The sequence below is a fragment of the Biomphalaria glabrata genome, chromosome 6, assembly GCF_947242115.1.
Source record: "Biomphalaria glabrata chromosome 6, xgBioGlab47.1, whole genome shotgun sequence".
NCBI lineage: Eukaryota > Metazoa > Mollusca > Gastropoda > Planorbidae > Biomphalaria > Biomphalaria glabrata.
Window position 1 is genome coordinate 41,397,191 of NC_074716.1, and position 24,114 is coordinate 41,421,304.

General features: G+C 34.5%; 1 protein-coding gene across 5 annotated transcripts; it reads right to left on the reverse strand.

The window, feature by feature from the left end:
• Positions 1-1,034: 1,034 nt before the first annotated feature.
• On the reverse strand, positions 1,035-22,886 carry LOC106073443 (mitochondrial glutamate carrier 1-like). Of its 5 annotated transcripts, XM_056032854.1 has the most exons (12): positions 22,556-22,886; positions 13,660-13,821; positions 12,149-12,229; positions 7,364-7,418; positions 7,121-7,246; positions 6,727-6,782; positions 6,176-6,266; positions 5,500-5,618; positions 5,068-5,270; positions 4,347-4,449; positions 3,740-3,815; positions 1,035-3,402 (listed from the first exon to the last, which is right to left on the reverse strand). In XM_056032854.1, exons 4-12 carry the CDS (start codon positions 7,378-7,380, stop codon positions 3,258-3,260), a joined length of 936 nt encoding a protein of 311 aa, XP_055888829.1. In that variant the 5' UTR covers positions 7,381-7,418; positions 12,149-12,229; positions 13,660-13,821; positions 22,556-22,886; the 3' UTR covers positions 1,035-3,257. The 5 variants fall into 5 exon arrangements, with proteins under 5 accessions (XP_055888829.1, XP_055888830.1, XP_013089452.2 ...); XM_056032855.1 differs by lacking the exon at positions 12,149-12,229; XM_013233998.2 differs by lacking the exons at positions 12,149-12,229; positions 13,660-13,821.
• Between the last annotated feature and the right edge of the window lie 1,228 nt (positions 22,887-24,114).

A 24,114-nucleotide genomic window follows, 5' to 3' on the forward strand; every position in this document is an offset into this window, starting at 1 on the left:
CTTTAAAAAAATAAAATAAAAAAAAAAAGCAACAGGGGTAGGGTGTGTGTCAACGTTACTCCTTATTCACAGGTTTATTTCTTCATAAAAGTGTATTTCAATCCTTTATAGCATCTTCGAGAAAAAAAAGTAACAGAAAAAAAAAGGTAACTGAGTTTTGTATAGCGAGGTACAAGGCAGACTTTGTAGATTAAAATTAATAAAATAAAAATTACCAGACACTAAATATAGGAAGTTTTTGAGTCAGAATATTATGAAATGATAGGAAAACACATATAAAAATTGATCAAACTATAATTTGCAATATGTTAGCTTTGCTTGTCCTCATCAACAGTCTTTATTTTAATTACTTCCAAAACTAAGATTTTACACAAACTTATAGAATAACACTTTCTTGATCTAATTCTTCAATGTATGCACATGCATTATAAATGAAATAATTTTTAAACATGTTTGAAACTCCAGAAATTTAAATAAAAATAGACAAACAATTTTAATGAAAGGTTTTTAGTTCAAACTTTGTCTAATCATAATATACTGTTAAGTGATATCACACAAAATTTGAAAAAAAAATATCACAAGTTTGTTATGTACAAATAAACTGATACAGTCAACAGTGCCATACAGCAGTAGATTGATGGAAACTTAACACATTAATATCTTAATGGTAAGGAAGTTTTACTGTATAACCTGTATGACTGTGGGAACAGACAAGAAGAAGAACAGTACTTATCCATGGCACAAACTGCAATAGCTGGCTACAAGAAGAATATTCAACTTTTTACAAGATGAAATAATACTCTAAAAACTGTCATTTTTCCATTATATTATTGCGGCTTCAGGATAGCTGGAGGTCTCTCACAAAGGCTGCAGGATACACATTTGAGACCAAAAGAAAATCCGCTGCCGAGAACAGATGCAGACGACGAAAAGAAAATCTTAATCGACCAATGGCGGACAATGGTTATGCTTGCCCTGGAAGTGGCAAAATATGTAGGTCACAGCTGGGGCTGTGGGGCCAGGGGAAATACTGCATTCCTCATTAATCTTTGGACTCGAAGACAAGCCTTAGTATGGAAATTTCCTTTAACAACTTATGCAACAGACTTGCACTAAACAGCAGGACCAAGTTACAATGGATGCTCAGCATGCAACATCAAGGCTTAAGCAGAGGGGGGATAAAAAAAGAAAATCATACATTGAGTTAGATTAGAAAGTAAAATCGGATGCCAGATATATAAGGTCTCTCTTTTGTTGTAAACAGTAGAAAACCAAGCAGGACTAAAATTCAGCACAAAAAAAATGAAATCACAGAAAAGTTTTTACAAAATGACTAATATTTTTGATATAAAATCAAAATGGCAAATCAGCAGAATCAATAGTAAATCTGTTGGGAGTATTAAAACAACCTAATTGAAAAAAAAATCCTGACTGCTATAAACAAACAAAAAAATGATTCATCAATTCAAAGGAGATTATGTTTCAACTAAAAAAAAAAAATTCAGATGTAAATCAGAAATCAATGAGTAATTGTTGAGAGTATTAAAAAAACCAAATAAATATAATTGACTATTATAAGTGCAAATGCAAATAAAGAGATCTAATTTTGACTGCATGTAATGTAACAGATGAGAATAGAGTTTTGGGCTGTGAATAAATGCACCAATACAGAGTCAGTTCACCCATAACAAATTATTTAAAATTGACTCACATATTTAAAGAAATAAAGAGGACACAATAGTCATTAATTTAATGCTACAGGGGTCAAAGGCCACCTTTGATGCTATGTAAAGAGATTAGATGTCACCATTGATTCAATGTATATTAAAGGTTAGAGGTCACCATTAATTAAAGGAGTACAGCAGTAGAGGGCACCATAATTAAAAAGGGCAGGAGTAGAGGTCACCATTGATGCAATGTAATTAGGAAAAAAAAAAAAAAGGGGGTGGGGAAGTTGGCAGTAACCATTGATGCAATGTATATTACAAAAAATATGAAGTCTTCATTGATCCAATGATGACAGGGAACTATTATTGTAATTAATACACAAGTGTTACAAGTCAGACTATGAACAATAAACCAGCAGCATTATTCAGTAGTACTAAATGAGGGATACCAGTCTGAAGTAAGGATTGATTGATGTCGTAAATCTTAACACATTTAATCATCCAGTAAGTTATCAAAAAATTTGAAAAAAAAAAGGGTGGGACTAAAGAAACGCACTGCTAATAGCTTACTTGTTCACTGGCAAGGGAAACAAAAGTCTCTCTGACCATACATTAAACAGCTAAATATGTGCATGAATAATGATTGGGTTCAATAACCAAACTTTAGTGAATAATTTCAGAACTTACTGGAAAAAAAATCAAAATTTGTACATTGTGATACAAAATACAAATTAAAAAAAACATTTACATTTCTGTTTCCATTATTGGACCAATCATAATAAACAAGATTTTAGGAAAAATTGTAAGTTTGAAAAAGGGGTGCTGATACAATATTGAACAAAATTACTGTCAGGACTAATGCACCATACACCTTTTATCACAAAACTTAAAAGATCTAAAAAAAATTGAGATTTTTATGTAGCAAACAATAAAATTGATTGGTTCAAATCTGGTCCATTCTTAAAAATGTCAACAATGAATTTGTTACCTTATGCTTTTGTGTGTTTGTAATAGTGTAACTTGGGCCCTCAGAACACAAAATAAAAAAAAGCTGCTTACTATGCAACAAAAAAAGTGACTAATACCAATTTAGAAATAAATATGGACAAAAAAAATCCATTGAATTCCTTTAGTATAGAGAAAGAAAATTTTGGTTCTTCAAGATTCCAAGTTTTCTTTCCATTCGAGTGCTAAGAACTATCCGTGTATTTAGTATATAAGATTTGATATGTACAAATCTCAGAAAAAAGAGAATCTAATGGCCAAAATAATTATATTTCATTTGTTGGTTTAAACACAATATGATTCTGTACAAGATAATTCTCCGTTAACAGTAGAAAACATTAAACTTGAAATCTTGTCAATCCTTTCATTCATGTCTTTGAGTAGTACTAATAGAACCCCAACAATCAGTCTCTAGCCCCTAACATGCAACTGAAATATACTTTGTCAATCACACCTTCTGTTTTGATTTTACAGAAAAAAAATATTCATGTGTACAATAATATAAGTAATAATAATGAAATGAAAACCAAGAATATTCTAAAACTGAAAAAAAGTGTTTTCCACAAAATATCTAATTCATTTCTCTCATGGTTTTTGTAGTCCCAGCAAGTATTCAGCCACACCTAGGTAATAGACTGTCTGTGCAATGCCAAACAAGGGAGCGATCACCAGTATCCTACAGAAGGCGCCCTTGAAAAAAGCTTTAGGGCCTTCTGCCACCATCACTTTTCTGAAGAATAATATAAACATTAAAATAATATATGTACATTCAAGGATAAATGAGATGAAGGCAGGCTAGTTGGGAACACAAGAAAATTAACTTTGTGTGGGTACTGATGAAAACTGGAAATCTTGAAAAACACCAAAAAATGTGGTACAGTGCCCTTACTTTAATAAAATCTTTGAAGTTTCAGTTTCAAATTTAAAATTTCATTTTGCTTTATGCTAAACAAGTTTAAGACTAAAGTTTTATACTAAACTCAAATTTTATACTAAGCCCAAGGTTTCAAAGGACGGGATATAGCCAAAAATATTTACTAAGACAATGTGAATCAAAACAGTTCTACCTGAAGCAATCGATGATTCCAGAATAATGTTGTTCGCCTTGACCCTTACTTAGCGTTTGTAAACGAGTCTTTACAACTAGAAAAAAAAGAAAGAATATATACAAGATTTATGAATCAATTTTTGTAGCAGTTACAATTATTGGCATGTAATAGTATTAAATTAAACAGAAAGCAGGAGTGCCACAGGTCGCCAACTTTTTCTATACTGATGTATGCAAAAGTGACATGAAGCTCTTCAAAATTGACAGTAACAGTTGGGAAAAATAGGCGCTGGAGAGCAAGCAAAAAGGAAGGGTCCTGGATTGCAGAAGTAGAAAGAAGGGTGAAAGTGCAACAGCGCCTAGTGATTACAGATGCCTAACCTGTGTGACTGCAGCTGTGCATCAAGGATTTACCTCTTTAGTCATGAGAATTTGCAAAGGGAAAAAAAATAAAATGCCACAGGTGATTAAATTATCAAAGGTTTGCACTAAAACTTAGCCACAGACATGGTAAACGGAAATAAACCAGAATGCATTGCTCTATACTCACTGTAATTATCTCGTTAACTAAACATTTGCCAACTTTTGAGTGAAAAGATTTATTTTAAAAACAAAAAAAAGCTCACCATCAAATGGTGTAACGAAGAATGAAGCGGCACATCCAGCAGCACAACCAGAGATAAATGAGTGATAGAAGACGGCTTGGTCACTGCCTTCTCGACGTTTACCCTGGAAAGAAGAAATGATTTTTTAAAAGCCGCAGTAATTTCTTTTGATGGAACTATAAAAGGATCATCAGAAATTTTGCTTAATATAGGAACAAAATATAACTATTAAGTTAATACATGTATTTTTTAAAAATTATTTAAAAATTTATAAATGATTACTTTATGTCTATGCATCTTTCAGCATGTTATACCACTAAATGATTCTAAGGACTTGTATAACTAATGATACTAAGTTGATGGTCAATAAATTTACAAATAGCATTACAAATATATAAACATGTACCCGGTATATTAATATTCAAGACTAAATGTTGATATCACTAAATAGAGTTAGGATGGTATTTTAAAATTTCATAAATAGTTTATGGCATTATCTGCATGACTAAGCTCAGAATTCACCCATACTTTAATTTTTTTCTCTTTCCTTAAAAAAAATATTCTAAAAGGTAATTTAAATAATCATCATTGCTCTTGGAATATGATTTAATATCTATTTCTTTGTCAGCATCATTATTACACATTTACCCAAAACCAGAATACATATAAAGTTTTACCTTACATTTTATTCAACTTTTTAGAAGCTAATCAAATATTTGTGATATATATAATTTGTACTTACTAGTTTATTTAAATTAGCAAAAAGTGGGAAATAGATGGCGGAGAACGTGACATCTCGAAGTGCTGTAGCCCCGCAACCTTGATAAAGTCCCAAAATGCCTTTAGTTCGAAGAAGATCCAATGTTATTTTTGTAGCTGAAAGTTTTGGATTCACTGTGGCTGTGGAGCTTGGTTTTCCATTCTCTGCTGATACATTCAGTCGAGCTGGAACATTTCAACAAGTTAATAAAAGAAAATATGGAAAATGTTAGCGATGTCTTACTTTACTTCAATCATACTTGGATGTATTGGACTTAAACAAAAAACTGCTACCCCAGGATTTTACTAAGCAAAAAATACAAGTCAAACCAAATTGGCCATTGGTTAGGGTAGTGCTAACTATAAAATGATAATTTGTGTGTCAACGCTCAAACAATAGAAAAACAGAGCTCACCACTTCTTCCTGCATCCTGCAATTGGATTTTCAATAACTCCATTGGAGTGGTGATGATAATCTGACAAAGTCCAGCACTGCCACCAGCCAAAACTTCTCTTAACATAGGTAGTTGACCACTGAAATGGAATAATAAATATAGCATAATACACAGTCAAGATGTCTTCAGTGTTATGGCAGATATGATAGCATGCCTGGAGCTCTTGTACAGGAAGTAAAGCAGTGATATTGTTCAGTGTAGGAATGAATCTATGACTTAATGTTTGACTAAAGTGGGATTGAGTTTTTAAGAGACAGAAAAAGTTTGTGTTTTGGAATCTGCTGTGTTCTATTTTGTGATTTTATATATTGGAATAAAGGATATATATATGTACAAGTGCTAGAGCAATATGACTTAATTCTTAAATACTCTAAACAGTGTGAACAATTATATTGGTGGACAACAATGGCAAAGCAAAACATTAATGTGTTTAATACAATGTTGGATTCTTCAACTCAAGCTTTCTTTTTTCCTATCAATGAAATCTGAACATTAAACTTCAGTCCTTTTTCTTAAAGACTGATGTCGGTGCATTAGCTTCATATTCAGATGTGACATAACATTTCAATGATCCTGTAGTTTTCATTGGATTAGTAATGCCTAAATGTGAATCAAAAAGAATAAGTGGTGACTTACTCAGGAGTTTTCAAATGGTGTCTAAAGAAGTCATTTCCTACAAGCTTGATCACTTTCTCTGGAGTTATGAGCAGTAGATTGACCCCTGACCCTGGAAATAATATAACAATCCAAAGGTAATCATTAAAAGAATATATAAATTAGGCCTACAGCATTATAAATGACAACCTATATAAGACAAAATTAACCCATTGTTAGGGCTTACTAAAAACATGGTGGATGGACTGAGCAATGCAAAGGAGTATGCCTATACTTAAAATACTTCTAAAGTGAAATAGTATAAGAGTGACTTAGTTATGTAGTATGTAAATCAGAGTTTACAAAGATTTGGCTTTAAGAATTATTTTTAATGCTTCCACCTCACCAAATCATACTTTTAATAAAAACTAGCTCATGAAAGTACAGTCGTTCTTGGATTATACTGCCCAAACTTTCTGTAGTCATAAAGGCAGTAAAATTATTTTGAAACATAAAGTTTTTGATATATCAATGAAAAATAAGGCTTACAAATAGGTGTCTTTTATAAAAAACAACAACACTTTTTTATTTACCTCTATACATGCCAAAAAAACCTTCATTCTTAAAAGTTTTGATTGCACAATCTGGTCTGAAAAAAAAAAACAAGAGATGGAACAGTTACAATTCCCTGTACCAAGCAAAGTGCAACTTCTGGTTTTCAATATACAGGAATATTTAACCTTTTAAATAATTTACAAAGCATAAATAAGGGTTACAATTCAAATACCGGTACACATGGAAAACATGAAAATAATCAAAAATTAAATTGGCCTATTTTGGTCCTTGTGACACAAAAAGAATATGGCCAAACTTTAAAACCTTAACATTTTCAAGTGAACAACTAATCTTAAAGTAATTAAAAAAAAAAAATCAAATTAAAAAAGTTAAAATGTAAAGGAGTTAGCAAATGAAAACAAATGAACTTACAGACTTTTATATAGAATCTGACCCGCTTGTTGATTCTGTAATCTGGTTTTGACTAAATCTATAGGGAATACACAGGTGACTCCAACGATCCCTGCTATGCTGCCATTTATGATTCGCGGAATAAGGCTGTAGAGAAAAAGTACGTGTAGGCCAACTTTATTTTGAATACCATCTTTAACTACATAACTCAACCTAAATAGTGACAAGTTAATGTAATATAAAAACTTTTTGCAGTCAACTTACGAGAAATGGTTATCCATTCAATAAGATTATTTGTTGTCAAGTCAATCAGTTTAAACTGAAATAGTGAGAAAAATATTATTAGATTTAAAAAAAAAAGTCAGCTACCAAAAAAAACAACAACAGATCAACAATGTGGGATGTGGACTAGCAGAAATGGAGTTGCAGAAACATTGTGTTAATCAAAAAAGTTAATTGAAATTTTTTTTTGTTAAACTTAAAATGACAACCAATATGAATCTTGATCTTAATTTTAGATATTAGGCCTAGTATTATATAGAACAATTTAGATCAAGTGTATCATGGCCAAGTTGTTTAAGATGATAAATGATGACATCTCATTCTATTATGATAAATGATGACATCTCATTCTATCATAAGATCTAGATCTTGTAGACCCTTAAGAAAAAATAATTATATTTAGATCAAGATTCATGATAATACTGTGCTTAAAAAAAACTTAATTGACCTCTAGAATCTAACTAAAGATCATGATGTAGAATGTAGATTCTAGAGCTAGTCTACAACTTCAAGTCATTGAATGGTGTGCTCATTCAACTTGTTTCAGTTTCATTGTATTCTACAAACTTCAAGTCATTGAATGGTGTGCTTATTTAACTTCTTTCAGTAGTGGATTCTACAAACTTCAAGTCATTGAATGGTGTGCTTATTTAACTTGTTTCAGTTTCATTGTATTCTACAAACTTCAAGTCATTGAATGGTGTGCTTATTTAACTTCTTTCAGTTTTATTGGATTCTACAAACTTCAAGTCATTGAATGGTGTGCTTATTTAACTTCTTTCAGTAGTGGATTCTACAAACTTCAAGTCATTGAATGGTGTGCTTATTTAACTTCTTTCAGTAGTGGATTCTACAAACTTCAAGTCATTGAATGGTGTGCTTATTTAACTTCTTTCAGTAGTGGATTCTACAAATTCAAGTCATTGAATGGTGTGCTTATTTAACTTCTTTCAGTAGTGGATTCTACAAACTTCAAGTCATTGAATGGTGTGCTTATTTAACTTCTTTCAGTAGTGGATTCTACAAACTTCAAGTCATTGAATGGTGTGCTTATTTAACTTCTTTCAGTAGTGGATTCTACAAACTGAAGTGCTAGTAAAGTGCTCGACAATTCGTTCACCTGACAATTGGCTCACAGACAACTTGTTCACCGACAGTTGGTTCACAGACAAATCGTTCACTGGATAGTAACTTATTGTTAATATATATTCTCGTCGCGTGTTTAATTTGTTTACATTAAAACTTTTGTAGCTATTATTTACACACAAAAAAATTGATTGCTAGAGATCGGGCCTAATCCGAGGGTCTTTGTTAATTTTTTGTTAATGAGTACAGTATGTAGAGAGGGCAGGAAGGCCAGATAGTACCGCCTCACGGGCCGTAAACCCCTTCCCCCGCTTGAGGACTTTTCTCCATATGATCCCTATTCAGGGTCTCGAAGTTTCTTTTACTACTCGGCTGCTATCACAAGTTTACAGTTGAGTTTTACAAGCAGCAGTCTTTGTACCAATCTAAAAGATTCAACAGAGCCAATGATGAGTGAACCCTTGTAGGAAGAGAAACATGAAAGAAGCACTTCGATCCACGCGAGACAGTCTTGTAATGCAATGCTTAGTAAAACAAAATCTATTCTATCCTAACAGAAATAAATGTAGGCATTCAATATTTTCATTTCACAAAATGTTGTACACTTGCTTTTTTTGTTTAAGTGACCTGATTGTTAGTATTGACACAAGACTGCATAGAATGTTATACCATACGTTTCCAAATGTTGAGTAGTAGTTTAGGTCTATACCAGAATGCGACGTGGCAAAAGCGAATCTCAGCAGCTTAGTCAAATATACTTAGAGCTACCATTAAAGCACCAGAGGAATGGGCTAAATGATCAGCTGTAGATAGTCTGGAGTTTACCACCCACCAGTGTCAACGCTGCAACGTGAAGAACGAACCACTGAACGGAATGTAAACGTCTTTTCTTCCAAACTGCCTCCCTGCTTGTGAATGAGGCACGAGTGAGGTGTGTGTGTAGTGAAACCCTCGGTACCCCCTAGCCATTCCTTACACCTGAGTGTGAACAAGACAAGTTGCTTTGTTGTTGTTTTTAAAATAAAATGTAGGCGTACGATCAATGAGCAATGTGTTTCTTGATATAGTGTACAGGGAATGCCGAGAAAACTAGAAACCAAAAATAAGGTTCCTTAATAAACAGAGCAAAGGCCAAAAAAAAAAAAATAAGAATTGCGTTTGGTTTGGTCTTGTAAAACAAAGGAAATAATTACACAAATAATTAACAATACAAAGCCCCACTCCATTAAAAAAAATTCCATTCTGAAGGTTAAGTCAAATATTAATTCTTGGAAAAACTAATGGTGAAAATAACGTTGTACTTCAGGACAAACTCTTTTAGTTCGACAAAACGATGACCTCTAGAGAGTTGACGCAGGTGAACTTCATTCCCCTTTACGCAGGGAAGAAAGGTGGTAGATTCTCTAATGTGTGTAAGGGTTGTGACTACATAAAAAGAAAGGACACTATAGAACTAACTAGGCTAAGTTATGTACACAGCGCCTAAAAAAGTAACAAAGCATTCTTTGCAAGTAGCATAGAACACGAAGGAGAGATAATTGCCCTAATGACATTGGCTAATTATTATTACAAAATATTTACACTCCTACAGTACCAATTACCTAATATAATTAAGTTGAACATTGGATCAGACGTGCACATTTAGAATTTAGTTCAACTTTTAAAAGCAAACATTGAAAAAAAGATATATCTGCGCTCGGGTGTTCATAAAAGTTTACTTTAATGAGAAAATAGGTTCAGTGATCACGGACAGCACAGATTGACCAATGCTAAAGACCTACGTCAAAGGACAATAGGTAGCACACATTGTCTAGTGAAGACCTTGTGAAATGAAAAGAAACTGAAAAACTATGTAAAGCGAATTACACTTTTATGTTCTTTACATATTGTGATAGACACCCGTAAGTGCTATAAAGATCAACTCAGGCGCTATTATGTTATAAAGATCAACTCAGGCGCTATTATGTTATAAAGATCAACTCAGGCGCTATTATGTTATAAAGATCAACTCAGGCGCTATTATGTTATAAAGATCAACTCAGGCGCTATTATGTTATAAAGATCAACTCAGGCGCTATAATGTGTCAACTCAGGCGCTATTATGTTATAAAGATCAACTCAGGCGCTATTATGTTTTAAAGATCAACTCAGGCGCTATTATGTTATAAAGATCAACTCAGGCGCTATTATGTTATAAAGATCAACTCAGGCGCTATTATGTTATAAAGATCAACTCAGGCGCTATTATGTTATAAAGATCAACTCAGGCGCTATTATGTTATAAAGATCAACTCAGGCGCTATTATGTTATAAAGATCAACTCAGGCGCTATTATGTTTTACAGATCAACTCAGTCGCTATTATGTTATAAAGATCAACTCAGGCGCTATTATGTTATAAAGATCAACTCAGGCGCTATTATGTTATAAAGATCAACTCAGGCGCTATTATGCTATAAAGATAAACTCAGACGCTATTTTGCTATAAAGATCAACTCAGACGCTATTATGCTATAAAGATCAACTCAGACGCTATTATGCTATAAAGATCAACTCAGACGCTATTATGCTAAAAAAATCAACTATGGCACTATTATGCTATAAAGATCAACTCGGGCACTATTTTGCTATGAAGGTCTACTCGGGCGCTATTATGCAATAAAGATCAACCCAGGCGCTATTTCGTCCTCAATGGCACAGAATAAATAGCTGGCAGCAGATGGCCTCTGAAAAAGATGGAGGACTCTCAAGGCTGTGGGACACACCTCTGATGACCAAAGAAAATACCTTGCCGAAGAGCAAAAGACGAAATGAAAAAAAAAAAGACCTCCAGCGTAAAACATGGCTGATGTGGACAAATATGCAGGTCGCAACTTGCACTGCGTTGTCATATTAAAAACACTGCACTCATCCTTAATCTTCGGAATTGAAGACCTAGCCATTATTATTTTCCGTAGAATGTCTTCTAAAACTGAACTTCCCATTCTTTTTTTTTCCCTATTTCAAAACATTGAATTATGAAGGAAAGAGGACGTGGGTCAAAGTGTACGCTCCTTGCCCATCTCAATGCTATCTATCTATCAATCTATATCTCTCTAAAATTTTTTTTCGGTCAATTAAAACAAAACAAAACAAAAATACGGACACAGTACGAGTTGTGAAACCTATTGCTCAAAATTAGATCAGCGGTTCTCAAAGAATTGTTTACAACTATAAATAGGCCTACTAAATAGTAATTGAATTTGTTGTTTTTATTTAATTTAAATTAGGCAATAGTCTCAGTTATTTCAATAGTGAAAAACTTAATCGACATCCGCAATTCAGCGAAATCGCTTCTCTCCTCTAAGATAATTATCGATTGCTTTAGTTTTTTAAAGTTTAAATAAAAAAAACATTCACATTTCAAATATAAACTAGCTTTTAATTACAGACCTATATATATATCCACACTATCAATCTATACTAGTTTCAACTTAGATCTATTCTACTCCATGTATCAATAAGAGTTAAGACATTGCAGTAATGCAGTCATTACAGAGGTAGATAAGGGTTCTATCATATATTTCGTATACCACTTACCGACACGACGAATAACCTGTTACGGTATGAATTCCTTGGATTGTGATTCAAAAATAATGCAGACCTTAACAGATCACTTTCATACAGTGTGTGTGTTGATTACCTTTTGCTTTGACTGTGACATCATCTTATCCTTGTTAAGAAAGAAATTCGGTGACTGGGAACAACACCATCATCTGATAAACTAACAATCAAGTTTGTTTTTGTTTATTTTATTTTAAACAATAACAATAGATTAACAGTACTTTTAACGCAGAGGTTCCCAGAATTTGCAAGTTTAGGGGCCATGTAAGAAAAAAAAACGGAGCCTAAACAAGTCAAGAAGTCCTAGATGTGCATGCCATTCACCGATTAGATGGGCTCGGACCTTCGCTTTTTTTTTTCCCGAGAATTTGGCCAAATGTGAGGCCCCGTCTATTCTTTGGTATAGTCTTCATGTTAACTTGGCCTTCATCTTCCATTTATGATCTTATTGTATGACCGCATTACTAGACGAAGTTTAAGTGTTTTTTTCTGTTACTTCAAACAATGGTCAGGAGATGGTATTTGACCTTTTAACCCTGCCCCCTACTTCACGTGACATTCGTTTTAAAACGTAAGATCTTGAATGTTCCCCCCCCCCCTGTCGGCGATAAGAATCCAAGATCTATGTCATCTAAGAATTCGTTCATGATCAAACAGACAAACAGAATCAGCCCGAGCTTCGAAAAAAAAAAATAAGGAGAGGGGAAAGCTATATTTGTATCGCTAACACAAGCAGGTGTACTTGACACAACATTAGGGAGCAACTAGTTGTTCTTATAGAAATAGGATTTACAACTTCACATCAAGGATGGATGCTTAGTTTTCTCTTTGTATACAAATATATAATGTCAGGGCCGGCCTTATGAATTGCGGCGCCCAATTTAATGAATGCTTTCGAGGCTCCCCCTCTTTTAATTTTTTTAAAACAATAACTATTTCTATTTATTAGATCATTATACCAACATTTGTTATACAACATGCATAGAAAGCAACTCAAACGCAATAGGCGCCAGTGGGTTAATTAAAGTTACGTCAATCGACGATAGGCCTAGAGTGTCTACACTAAATATGTTAACCCTGAAAATCCTACATCTTTAAAAGCCAGTGACAAGAGCCCTGAGTGATTGTGATATGCTTAAAATGTTAATTGCGAGGCCCCAGCCAGGCGCGGGGCCCAATTGGAGCAATCGGTCAAGCCGGTCTAGGCCCTGTATATTGTTTCATCAAGTGCTACAGTTCAGAATGTCCTACATTGCTAACCATCGACCCTCCCAGCATTTATGTGGCAAACGGTGCTATGCACAATCGCATTATATTATAACAAGTATTCACTGTGACAACTTACTATACGAGTTGTATTCAGTTCTACACCAAGTCTCGAACAGATGCCCTTCCGGTGGGTAGCCAATGCTTGCCACGTTACTTTCAAGAACATGTAACTAAGAGCCATTGATTGGTTAACAAATAGACTATAATATCCATTTTTTAACTGACCGACGTCTTTCCTAATAAGGCAGCGATCAATTCCTGTACATTTATAATGATTTTTTAAAAGCGTAGATTGCTTTAAAATGCTGTAGAACTAAGTACCTGTGTGTGTCCAGAAGAGTCAAAATTGTAAGCCTTGCTAAGCAGGCGTCCAGGCCTCCAAGTAAACCTCACCTTGATTACATATGGAAAATACGCTCTAATAGATTCGTCTGAATCTCCAAACAGTGGGACGGAAACCTTGCCAGCTGTTAAGTTGAACAACTGAATACAAAACAAATGCACTGCTTAATGGTCCTTGAAAATGGGAGGGCAGGGTCGACAAGGCTATAAATCAGGGGGGTCTAACAAGTAACTTCTTGGTGGCCTAAGTGAATGTCGATAAGACAAGTAAATAGAAATCGTACCCCAAGCGAATGACTCGGTTAGCCAACACTGCAAGTTACAATTTGACTCCAAGTGAATGACTCGGTTAGCCAACACTGCAAGTTACAATTTGACTCCAAGTGAATGACTCGGTTAGCCAACACTGCAAGTTACAATTTGACTCCAAGCGAATGACTCGGTTAGCCAACACTGCAAGTTACAATTTGACTCCAAGTGAATGACTCGGTTAGCCAACACTGCAAGTTACAATTTGACTCCAAGCGAATGACACGGTTAGCCAACACTGCAAGTTACAATTTGACTTCAAGTGAATGACTCGGTTGGCCAACACTGCAAGTTACAATCTTTCGTAAGCTACAGCGAGCGACTGGTTGTAGTGGGTGATTTGGAAAGTCGTCACGGTGATCCCGAGTTTGAACCAAGCCTGAAATCATCTGGGTTATTTTTTTTTGGTGTGTGTGTGGGTGGGGGGGGAGGTACAATGACGTGTACAGGGATGTAATAATCTGTGAAAGAACGTCAAGACAGGTCATCCCATACAATAAAGGGACTTTCCGGAAATTAAACTCGTGTGACATCTATCTCGGAAATAACCGGAAACATGTTCCGTTTTGGTTCTCTCAAGTTATTTGAAATGTTAAGTAGGGCCTACAGTAACCTATAATGCTAATAGTAACTATGGCGATTTGTTTTTTAAATAAGCAATTAGAAAAAAAAAACCATTCTCTGAGAAGTCATTAACTATTTAAAAATGTACTGTGTGTTTCCATTCAAACATGGCATATCGTAGGCTGTATACGTAACTTCTTCACGCTTCAATAAATATGGGTTACTTTCAGGTTCAAATACTACAAACTTCCAAGCTGACATTCAACTTAAGTCGAGTTATCGAAGTGGAGAGTTCAACGGACCTACTTTTGTACATGGGAGTGCGCTAGATAAGTTCACATGTAGAATTAGAAAGACAGGGTCCATTGTTACGCCAAACCAATCTATTGGTCTGAGACAAAAAATCCACCTATCCCTACGTCGACGAATGCATGCGAGACATGTAAATCATGTGCAACTATCGACAGAAAACTAAAAATCTGGCTCAGCAGAAGTGGCTAGGACGGATCTTAGAAGTCAGAGAGACGGGGTCACTAGCAACCCTATGCCGAATGGGCACTCGGGCCATTTAATGAGGTTATGACCTATAAGGTTTGCGGGACATGTAATCCGACAGAATGAATCACGCATCCCAAGGATAACAACGACCAAATACTAGTAAAACACAAACAGCTTGGTGCCGCTCTTCATGGAGGAACTCAGGACAGTGGACATCAGTTAGGAATAGGCTGCAAACATTGCAGGTGACCGATTTCTATAGAGACAGCCGCGCGTGACGATTTAAGTAAATGTGCTATTTACTGAATGACAGTTTATTGGTTGGACAGACCAATGAAGATTCTACGAACGCCTCACGACTACACAGGCAAGGCTAATGATGTCATTTTTTTAAACAGAGATGAAAATGAAATAATACATAGCACCTTAGAGGCTGTTACTAAGTAGGCCTACTGGAAGGAATCTTATAACATTGTAGGCCTAATTGGCAAGTCTTTTGATAATAATTTCAAATTAAAAGATATGCTACAATTTAAAGAAGCATTTAACTTAAATGTTCAGATCACACAAATATTTATATTTGGTACAGTGATGGCCCTAAATGCTAAATTACCTTTTCTAACAGCCTTTTTCGCTTTTGGTGAAAATACACAGAATTATAGGCCCTAGGCAGTTAACATTGTCCATCTAGTCGTTATGTTATTTTTGTTGTTGGCTGAATTGGAGAATTATTTTACACTAGGAAAGAAGTTCGAAATGCACGAACGTTAATTAAAGCAATGTTATATCTTATTGCACTATGAATAAAATACTTTTTTTTAGCGGCCCCCGAAAGGGGAAAAGACGCTATTAGTTTTGTGCGAAATGTCTGTCCGTCTGTCCCGTTTAGATCTCGTAAACTAGAAGAGATATTGAAAATCCGACTTCACAATATTTTAGACCATTCAAAGTTCTGATGCAACGGCTACTTTTTTTTTTCCTGAAAGCGAAAATTCTAATTTTTAAAAATCAATTATGCAAGCAGTTTTTTATAAGAAAAAGCTAATTAGTATGCATTATATGTTACACCTAATTTAAGACGATTAGTAATCTTATAAACATCATTTTCGTGAACACTTTTCTATATAGCGGAATTTTTTTTTTTTTTTTTTTTTTTTTGAGAATTCGAAAATGAGTATTTAGTTCGAACCGAGGGTCCCGGGTTCGAATCCTGGTGAAGACTGGGATTTTCAACTTCTGAGTCTACCCAGCTCTAATGGGTACCTGACATTAGTTGGGGAAAAGCAAAGGCGGTTGGTCGTTGTGCTGGCTACATGACACCCTCCTTAACCGTAGGCCACAACGACAGATGAACTTTACATCATCTGCCCTATAGACCACAAACTAGTTAGGCCAGGTTCACATCTAACTTTACATTCACTTTCACGTATCCTTTGATCTGCGGGACGGTTGGGGCACTACACAAGATCTATTAACCTTCTTTCTCCATTCTTATCTCTCATTTGTCTTTGATATAATTTCATTCGGATGTTCTTTCTGAAAATATTGAAGCCTACCTGGGTGGACCACTGGTCGTGCGGTTTGCGCACTGGACTGTCGTTTTGATTTATCGACGATCGAAGGTTCAAACCCTGCCTGCTCCCATCCCCCGTCGTCCTGCGGGAGGTTTGGACTAGGAAGTAAACTATCTTCAACTCTGAAGGATTATCCGAATTATGTAAAACATTTTACTTCGGGGGCCGATTATGAGTTTTTGTTTCCACACAAACTGTCTTTTGTAACCTTGTTAAGTAATGTGTTTTTTTCGTTCTCCTATATTCTTCTTAAAGCCACTCTATACACTTCAACTATATTACTAGACCATCACCAAATAGGTTTGGTACAACAAACAATTGTTGAAAGTTTCAACTTGATCAGAAAATGGGCGTGGGAGAAATCACGTGTTCTATTACCCTACATGTTTAACCGTATCTGTTAATTTTATTTTTATTGACTGATTCATGTCTTGTCTATGAATAATTATTGAAGGTTTCCACTTGATCCGAGAAGGGAAGGGAGAAATAGAGTGTACAAACTTTCTACCAGGCACAGACAGAATGAGTTGGTAAAGCATTGTACAAAAAATTCCCTTCTAAGACACTGAAAGAAGCCACTGCAACCCAGTTTCAATAGAATGATAGATAGATTTGCCTATGTTCATTGCTTTCTGAGATCAAAACGTGACAGGTAGTCGGCATAATAAAAACAAAAGCAGCTTCTCCCAACGGAAGAAAGAAAAAAAAGGGGGGGGGGGCGCAGTACAATGGTACGATCATACAGTAAGTAAATTTATGCATAAAAAACATTTGAAAAAAAAAAAAAAACTCTGTACTAACGCTGTACTAACGCTCTACTCAGGCCTAGAAGTGGGTCAAGGTGATAAAATAAATTACCATTCAGACAAATGCAGGTCCACGAGTCGGTCTCGGTAGGCCTACTACTTCAAATGAATCCTACTCGTGAATGAGAACAGCACTTAGATCTAGCTATCTACACCTAGGTCTGCGATAGCTGGAGTACTTTTGAGTGGATGACAGTGTTGACTTTGTCAAGGTGTTAAGACGAGCAGAATAGGGCTGATACCTGGTGGGGGGAGGAGGAGATATAAACCAGGAGTTTGGACAGAGTCACATGGATTAAAATTATTTGGATCTTTGGTTTGGAGAACATGCCTGGGGGACAGAGGGCAAGGGTAGCAGCGACACAAACATTTTCGTAGATACCTGTTTATAAGTATGTGATACCCCCTCCAGAACACAATTACATTGTGACATCATAAATCTTCAACGGAGCTTTGACCGCGATGTGTTCTGTACGTTACACGCTAGAGAGTTGTTAAAGCGAGTTTATAAACATGGCAATTCTAAGAGGTAGAACGAAAGAAAGAAGGAAATATCCAATGATTTAAATACTTGTTCAAGACTGGAGATTATTTTATCAAGTATTATAGTAATAAACAGTGCTGCTTTTTTTTTTTTAACGAAATGGGTGCCGGTGTTCTCAGTGATGAATTGCCTAACTTTTGACTACCAATAAATTAATAACAAACGTTAAATTACAAGAAAAGTAAAAACATGTTTCCCCACATTGAAAAAGGTGCCGTACCGGTGCGTACCGTCACAAAAAAAAAAGCACTGGTAAAAGGGTTTTGTATTATATCAAACAAGACTGCATCGACACCTCTGCCTGATACAATTCAGAAATTCACATTCAACCCTGGTCCACTTTCTGTCACGTGAGATGAGCGAATGTTGTTTTGTATTGCTAGTTTTCTTAGTTTACTTGTATTGGTGACACTAAAAACAAAAATGCTGACTCAAAATAGTTTCAACCACACACAACACAAAAGCCTAGAGTCAAGCTTTTTGTTTACACAGATTACCCTTAGTACGCCAAAAACAAAACACTAATTACTCTCGTGGGTCTGTATCTTTAATACCGTACTCATAGGCACTGCATAAGAAATGCTCTTTTCTTGTTGTCTCGGATCCGTCTAGTGGAAGCAAATACCTCACGACCCTTTCAGAATAGATCTCGGCCATTTCCACCGAACGAGTTGAGATCAAAGCCAGGAAACCCGATAAGACTCATGGCCTATATAAATATATGATGTTCATGTCGTATATCGATACAACGCCAAATGTTAGGCGGCTCTAAAAAGAAATCCTTGAATTTAAATCTCTAGTAAACAGAACCTTATACTACATGGACATGCGCAGAAAATAATATCTTTGGCCCATAAAATAAAGATTTAAAACAATTATCAGAGCCTTTATCATTTCCTAATTCAATGGTTCTCAAAAATATTTTTTTCCGGGAAATGAAGAAAAAAAAAAAGGTTTGGAGAATAGGGAGGTGGTAAGATTTTAAGTCATTTCTCAAGTCTCAGTGTAAGCTGGATCAGTAAACCATTCTTCAAAGAGTGTTTCATTGAACATGCTAGTGTATCCAATACAATACAAACACTGGCTTGTAATAATGGTTGCCACATGTAAATGTAAACTAGGGGCTCAAAATATATAAGTATATCAACATTGTGTGTTTTAGTTTTATAATTTTTTTCACAAGATACAGATTTGAGAACCATTGAATAAGGAAATGATAAAGGTCACCATAATTTGGTTAACTATATCTTTGAATGGAAAAAAACCATCTTATCACTAAATGCATGAAAGTACTATACAATTATCAACAATGATGTCATTAACCTACAGATTGTTTCAATTACAATATCTAAAACAAATAATATTTTTTTTACTATTGCATATATAAAAGTTTATTATAACTCTCCTTGAATCTTAAAAAAAAAAAGCTTATATTAAACGTAGTTGTATCAATTAGTTTTAAGTTTTTATCAGTTATGTATTTAAATTTGTAATAGATCTAGACTAACAATAATAAATCTGGGCTATACAAATATTTTTTCAAATAGTTTTTGTTGAGCGCAGTTTGAACCTTTCTCAAACACACTAGCAGACCAGGACCAGTCGGAAAGGAGTAGGGGGACAAGAAGGGTCATCGCTTATGAACGACCTGAATTCGAACTGTAGGGCTAAAGCCTCAACAAGTTAATACACTAACCACTCTGCCAGAAAATCACTTATGAAAATAGATGGTTTTATAGTTGTCTATTGTTAGCTTTAAACTTTAAAGCAGCGACCTACTAAGTATAAAGGGGCCTAATTCAACTTATACCACCACACCAGTCAAGTACTATTTCTCTTGGTTTATATTTAAAAAAAAATAATTAATTACTAATAGTTAAGTAATTGGTTAATTTTCTATATTGATTCCTATTTTGTCAAGTAAAAGAAAAAAGAAATAATTTTGCACAATTTCAGCATGATCCGAAATCAGGTTTTGGAGAAATAACATACAATGTACAAACTTATTATTAGACAGACAGAGTGAGATGATATAGGCTTAGTTTAAAAGTTGTGATCAAATGATGTGGGAGATGCTAACATTGAACAAATTTGTATTTTGAATAATGTATTCTACTTAGGAAAAATCACACTGAAAAGGATGTAAACTTAACTACAATAACTCCAATAAAAAAAAAAGATTTTTTTTCATTATCTCAAAAAACTAGGCCAAACAAACAATTCTATAAACTAGTCAGGGAGTGTCACAAACAATGTTAATCTTAAATTTACCTTAAAGAAAAGAATTAGGGAAATGCAATTCAATCTTTTTTGGGGGAGAACATTTGTAAATTTTCAATTTATAGTAGATACTGCATTTAAGAGTTTACACTAAAAAATAAGAAGAATGTAGAAATACTATAAAACAAACCAACAAAGCTTACATCAAGTGTAATTGTATCAATTAGTTTGGATCAGTCATGTTATTAAATCTAGACTAACAATAATAAATCTGTGTGATTAAAAATATTTATATTTTTTGTTTATAAAGCGATATTTCATGATTTAACTTTCTCATTGCGCTGTGAGCCTATCACTTATCTGGACCAGTTGGGAAAGGGGGAGTAGGGAAAGAAGGGGGTATCAGGGTGAATATACTGTGAGCGTTTTTTAAATGCATAAAAAGTTGTACGATTTAGATTCAAACTCGGGGCTCAAGCCTCCTCAAGGGGACTAATTCAACATACCACCACAATGACCACATGTCATGTCATGTGTGTCTGGAAAACCAATATGATGCTCTTCTGAAAATCATGGTCAGGACGAGAACAGAAGAGCAATGAAGCCTATAGATGCAGGACCTTTGTATCTATAGCCATGCACTTAATCACATGTTCATTAAATATTAGTTTAGTTTATAAAGTCAAAGACATATTTGTAAAAGCGATAAATATGGGGCCAATTGTTATACATTTAGCTGAGACTATTGACGTTGCTAATATATGTGGATGAATCATACAATGAGTTACGATGAATTCTTATGGTGACTCATTCTGTACCAAAAATTGAAATCCAAACCAACATCCAAGCATACTTACAGCACCATCTGTGCAGACACCAAATATTTTTCCAAGAAGTTTTTTACTGTTTTAAATTTAACCAACTTTGTCAATTACATCATACGCTGAAGAGGTCTTTTATAGAGGTTTGCATACAAATTAATATTTATAATTGCCATTATGTATATATATCTAAGTATACCGGAACTAGTAATTGTGAACAATCTACAACGCCTGTGGATTCATCAAGCTGGATGCTAAATATTGTATAAGAAGCAGACATCATTTCCTTAATATCCAAAGACTTGTCAACTAATCTTCTGTGTATAGTGTCATCAGGTATGGAAATTGCTCTAGAAATTTATTAATAAATTTGGCTCCTATCATAAGGAGCAATGCCTTTGGCCGCTGACAATAACTCCTTGGTAATGGTGTGAGGTTTCAGAACTCTGGCAATTCTGAGAGCCAACAAACAAGAAGAATCATAGGCTGATATGTTTTAATTATGGTTCTTGCCACCTGAGTCTAAACTAAACTACTGGATGTCGTAATCGGCACAGTTTGGATGTTTGTTCTGCCTCAATGCATGCGGCACAGAAAACATTATAAATGTCGCATCGGGGTTTCTGAATTGCTGCGTAAACTATACCGTCATTCTCTTTTCTTTTATTAACTTTCTTTTGTTTGAAGTCTGTGTTCATGAGTTGTTCCATAATGAATTTATTTCCATTGACTATACTAAGATGGCACATTAATAATTGAATTTCACAACGCAATTAGATCTTCACCAAAGAAATGTTTGATCCCACAATGGTGTTTCGATGCATTGATGGACAGTAAATTTATTTGTTGAAAAATGTATTCTGCAACGACGGAGATGTGGTCTGCAACATTTATTTTGAATGAAAATTAATAAAAAAAACAACAACAAAAAAGAACCAATTTAAAAAAACATGCCTACTTCAAACAAGGATGTTACATTCACTAAAAGTGCCCTCTGCATCGTCTTGCAATAAGTCTGTGTTTATATTGGTCACTGCCACTATTTATTTTTATTGTATTTTTTCATTGAAACTTGATCGTTTCATAATTTGTTTGGTAATAACTTTATCTGAGACTGAGTAATGTCCAATCATAGTCCATAAAAACTAATAAATCTATATCCATTATGGTAAAACATATCATCATATGCTTGTTACAACACATGCGAAACAAAAAAACAAACAAAAACACTTCCGATAAAAAATTGCGCCCCCAAAATTTCCAGATGGTCACAGGCGATCCCTGGCAAATGGTCATTCGACCCCCCAAAGGGGTCGCGACCCACAGGTTGAGAACCCCTGGTCTAGATAGATCTAAATCTAAGATATAGAAAGTCTAATCAGATAATCTATTCAAATAATTCATCTACTGATCTAGATCTAATTTCTAAAAATGCATTTTCACTTACCGTACTTAATTTTAAATTACGCTTTACACTTTCTGATCTTAGTAAGAGTAATAGTAACCTGAACGTAGATTCAACAAACTAATGAAACTTACAAAGATTGTCGTAGACGACGGTCGACGTAGATAAATTAAATTAATTCAATACTTCAATAGGCTGAATAACACACACACTGACACAGTGAGTGAATAGGAAATATGGAATAATTATAATAGAATAGAGTGAAATATTACACTGCAGACTTATATTCACTAGATCTATAAATTTTGTCCTCTACTTCATCGTAAAATTTTTCCACTGCTCTACTTTAAACTATTTTTACTTCTTTCTGCTCTAGATTGACTTGATCATTAGCAACAACTCTGTCTATAACGTGAGCATGTTTTGGTTTCTTCTCAAACAAGAGTGCCTCCCCCTTAAACCAAACAAACTGTGCTGATGATAGTGACGAAGTCTCACTGCACGATTTCGTTCACACATATTTTAGGAAGGGGGAGGGGAGGGTGAAAGTTACGGTTGGTTGAATTCACGAATTTCGGAGTAAAAAAATAACGAAGTAAACTTTGACCTCCTTTTCATAATCATGATAATGGCTTGATCAAATCATTTATGTTTACATTCTTAATATTTGTAGACATTTTATGTAAAGTGCAGGAACTGAATGAAGCGTATTCCGTGAGCAATAGATTCTAGTCATCTAGTGATAGGCCTACTAGATCTAGATCTACTAAGTAACTAGATCTATTAATTATAAACTCCGATAATTAGAGGAACACATTTACTTCATTTAGTGTAAAGTCACTAAATGTAGATAACCTTAAGCCTTCATGATAGAAGAATAATAAGTAAATTAGCAATAATTATAATACATAAAACACTGAACCATTAGATCTAGATCTATAATCTACAAATACAAAAAAAACGAAACCAAAATGAAATACTTAGAAGACTGAAAAAGAAACAAAGATAACACATTTTTTAAATTCCATATGCTAGGATAAACATATAGGCCTACAAATGCTCCTTCTTTCGGCTAGTGCTATTAGAGCATGGGATGGGTTGCCTGAATCAGCCAGGAAAACCATGGCAATGACTAATTATAAGAGCCACTGATTAACTTGTACAACTAGATTGACACAGGGATGCATAGGACGTAATCATCTTCTCTTTTGAAGTAACTTAGGTCAATCTATTTATGCATGTTAATCAATGAATTAAATTCTGCCTAGTCATTGACTGGCCGACTCAGGCAACCCATTCCATGCTCTAATAGCACTAGTTGAAAGAATAAGTATTTGTACAAATATGTCCTAGCATATGGAACAAGGAATGTGCCTTTATCTATGTGTTTAAGTATTTTATTAGGTTTTATTTTTGTATTTGAACATTACTGTTCAGTGTTTTATGTATAATTGCTACCTTACTTAAGTCTTCTATCCTGAAAGGTTTCTAAATTTAGTGATTTTACTAAAGGTGTTACTCTTATCAAATGTGAATATTTGTTTGTAATGAATCTCACTGCTCTATTTTGTGTCTGTTCTAGTTTCTTAATTGAGTTGAGGGATCCCAAACAGAGGATGTATATTTAATTATTGTCCTAAGCAAGGTTAAATAACATTTTAGTTTTATGTTCTTATTTGATTTGTAGAAATTT

Excerpts from the sequence above, each read along its gene's own strand:
- LOC106073443 (XM_013233998.2), bottom strand. Across the intron at positions 5,271-5,499 it reads GCAGGATGCAGGAAGAAGTG|CTCGACTGAATGTATCAGCA; the intron begins GTGAGCTCTGTT and ends GAAATGTTCCAG. Across the intron at positions 3,816-4,346 it reads CTTCGTTACACCATTTGATG|TTGTAAAGACTCGTTTACAA; the intron begins GTGAGCTTTTTT and ends TTTTTTTTCTAG.